Raw genomic sequence first — 3,178 nt, 5'->3', positions numbered from 1 at the left:
TATTGTTCGGGGGACTTTAGAGATCTTCCGAACGATTGTCTTGTTTAAAGAGAATGCTTGTTTTTATTAGCAAATAAAAGATAAGACTACACTTATTTTAAATTTGTTAAATAGATTGGATCCAAGTCCTGGCCGGTAGAGTTGTTGTTTTCAACACTGTTTTTACAAGTTTGAAGAGTTCATACCGAAAAGAAGTTTTTAGAGAACCAAAAAGAAACAACGTACACATAATGCTTTCTAAAGAAAAGAAAGAAAAAAAAAAAACAAGAAGGTGAGGTGTATATGAATAATGTGGGCCCATTGGGCCTTGCACATATAAAGTGCAGAATATTTTCCATTAACGGTTGAAACTAAAAAGGAAAGGAGGCTTTCTCTTCATCCATCAAGCGTATAAAAATCTCCATCAGGGATTTAATGATAATCAGAGCCGAACGCAAATACGACGTCGTATTAGCGTACGGTGGGGATTCGTCTACACAATCTCATCCTTTGTCCAAGCTTGGAAGAAGAAAAAACGCAGAGCTGCTACGCCGCCTTGTAAATTCAGAGGATAAAACCGCTTCCTCGAGCCAGCGCCGAGTTCGATTCCTGTTCCCCCAAGGACTCCCTCCATCTCCCCGATGTCGAAAAGGTGATTGCTTTATCCAATCTTGTTTTATTTTATCTTTTGCATCGCAATTTGATACAAAAGTAATGATTGAACGTGTCTTCTCACTTCTTTTTGTTTGTCTCTTAGGATCCTTTGTAAGTTCTTTGCTCACGGGGCTTGCTTAAAAGGTGACAACTGCGAATTCTCACATGACTGGAAGGATCCTACAAATAATGTAACCTTTCTTCTTCTTTTCTTATGTATATATAGAGAGAACGAACCACCATTCATTCATTTATTCATTCACTAACTTAAACTTGGTTTGTATCAACAGGTTTGCACCTTCTACCAGAGAGGTCTCTGCTCTTACGGAAGCCGATGCAGGTACGAACACGTCAAACTCAAACCTCATCCATCTCCTGCTTCATCTTCCTCCGCTCTGCCTCGATCATCTGCTTCAGAAAAGGATTTGAGCCCACTTCCCTCATCACCAGCGTGGACTTCGGATTCCTCAGACAACACCTTCACCTTCAGCTCTTCTACATCCAAACCACAAGACCAACCCATCTGCTCATACGCCGCAGCTGGTGACTGCCCGCGTGGCAACCAATGCCCCCACATCCACGGAGACCTTTGCCCAACTTGCGGGAAACGTTGCTTGCATCCTTTCAGGCCCGAGGAGAGGGAGGAGCACAAGAAAGCGTGCGAGAAAAAGCACAAGCAGCTCGAAGCGCTGAAACTTAGCCAGGAGGTGGAGTGCTGCGTCTGTTTGGAACGTGTACTCTCTAAGCCAACTCCAGCTGAACGCAAGTTTGGGCTGCTCACTGAGTGTGATCATGCTTTCTGCATAGGTTGCATCAGGAACTGGCGTAGCAGTTCTCCTTCCACCGGTATGGATGTCAACAGCACGCTGAGGGCTTGCCCCATTTGCCGCAAGTTGTCGTATTTTGTAGTTCCTAGTGTCATCTGGTTCTCAGCTCCCGAGGAGAAAAAAGAAATCATGGACAACTACAGGGACAAACTCAGGTAACATATATAAGAAATATTTGTATGCTTATATATATATACAAAGTCTATTTAATGATCGGTTCTTCGTTTATGTGAATGCTATACTTTCTTTCTTTTTTATGCCTACCAGGTCAATTGATTGTAAGCACTTCAATTTCGGAGATGGGAATTGTCCGTTCGGAACAAGTTGCTTCTACAAGGTATTTATATTGCAGTCAGTGTTAAAACTCTAGTTATATCATGCATTGCTGTTTTTTTTTTTACTGGTATTATGGAATGCTATATTGGATCAGTTTTGTTTATTTTACATTTGCATTTATGTTGTCTGTATCTTAACCTTATCTTATTGCTAGATATTCCAAATCTAGGGACATTTAATACCTTTGCCGATAATCGTAGCCTTGAAGCTTTATAATGATCCTAGAATCCACAATTCGTTTGCACAGAGGTTACACGTCTTTATGGAAGGAAGTGTAGTATAGCATGAATGATTAGTGAAGCATCATAGGCTTTAGATAAAACAATGTGATAGTTTTTTTCTGAATTGCAAACAAGTTAAGGTCCTTAGAAAGTTTGATTAGACCTTATTGGATGTTGTTGTGTTCCAGCACACTGTGAAGCCAGGGTCATATGCATGGAAATACCACAGACCACCTCCAAGGCGTCCAAGTCCCTCTGGTTCTAACTTGTCAGACATGGATACATTTTTTAACATGATGGGGAGCATAATGTCAGAAGGAGAGTATGATCCTTTTGGATTTGAAGATTCAGACGATGACGAACTGACTACTACGGATATGATGATGTTACTGCTGAACTTGGATATGGAGTCCGATGAGGATATCTATTAGCTAGACATATTTAAGTTACCGTAAAAGTGAGAGTCTTAGGTCATATTATCATAATATAGATATATAGTTATTGGTATGGTATAGACCGTGATAGGCCTCTTTGTCGTTTTGGTGGATTATGGTTTGACTATTTTTGCCTTTTGGAATGTAATATTTGATGGTATTTGGATGCACTTCTGAAACTCAAAGGTGTGGTGTGTGTGATTTGCAGCATGCGTTTCATGATGGTCGTTTGGAGGAAGTGGTTCTGCGGCATCTGGATGCAGAAGATGGGCAGACTGTGATAGCAAAAGATATAAGGTATTGGTGCATTCCACCACTCAAGTCAATCTCTTGTTTTAGTCACTTTTAACTCTTAATTCCGCTGCGTGTGTTATTCTGTCTGATATAGGTTGTCTGACTTTCTTGAGGGTATGCGTATATGAATGAGGACTCTCTTAAGCACAATAAAAGACAATGCAAACATGTTATAATGAACACCTCTCTCTCTCTCTCTCTCCCCCAATTGGTCATTCATTACAATTGACTGATTTAAGTTGGAAGATTTTGTCTTGGATACCAATGCTTTGTGACCTGGGATAAGACTTGAATTATTTGTACTCATTTTTTGTATTTTTAACAATTGTTACAACTTCAAGTTTACCCCTGGGCGAAAAAAAAAAACTGGTCTGGATCATTTGTACTTTTATGAGTTTATGACTGACTGAAAATGCAGGATTTATGGGTAAAA

At 40.1% G+C, this 3,178-nt stretch overlaps 1 protein-coding gene across 2 annotated transcripts; it reads left to right on the top strand.

The window, feature by feature from the left end:
* Positions 1-373: 373 nt before the first annotated feature.
* LOC106307535 (zinc finger CCCH domain-containing protein 69-like) lies at positions 374-3,130 on the top strand. 2 transcript variants are annotated; one of them, XR_001263351.1, is made up of 7 exons: positions 374-631; positions 737-824; positions 924-1,615; positions 1,728-1,797; positions 2,206-2,474; positions 2,660-2,748; positions 2,840-3,130. XR_001263351.1 is itself a non-coding variant. In XM_013744515.1 (6 exons), the coding sequence occupies exons 1-6, from the start codon at positions 621-623 to the stop codon at positions 2,871-2,873; spliced, it is 984 nt and encodes a 327-aa protein (XP_013599969.1). In that variant the 5' UTR covers positions 374-620; the 3' UTR covers positions 2,874-3,130. The 2 variants fall into 2 exon arrangements, 1 of the variants encoding a protein (XP_013599969.1); XM_013744515.1 differs by lacking the exon at positions 2,206-2,474.
* Positions 3,131-3,178: the final 48 nt, after the last annotated feature.

The sequence above is a fragment of the Brassica oleracea genome, chromosome C8 (genome assembly GCF_000695525.1).
Source record: "Brassica oleracea var. oleracea cultivar TO1000 chromosome C8, BOL, whole genome shotgun sequence".
Taxonomy (NCBI): Eukaryota; Viridiplantae; Streptophyta; class Magnoliopsida; order Brassicales; family Brassicaceae; genus Brassica; species Brassica oleracea.
Note: the sequence above shows the minus strand (reverse complement) of the source record. Positions and strands in the feature narration are given on the sequence as shown.

What these genes read in the sequence shown, in the direction of transcription:
- LOC106307535 (XM_013744515.1), top strand. An exon ending in GAACAAGTTGCTTCTACAAG is followed by an intron (nt 1,798 to 2,659) that starts GTATTTATATTG and finishes TGTGATTTGCAG; the next exon opens with CATGCGTTTCATGATGGTCG. An exon ending in GTGATAGCAAAAGATATAAG is followed by an intron (nt 2,749 to 2,839) that starts GTATTGGTGCAT and finishes TGTCTGATATAG; the next exon opens with GTTGTCTGACTTTCTTGAGG.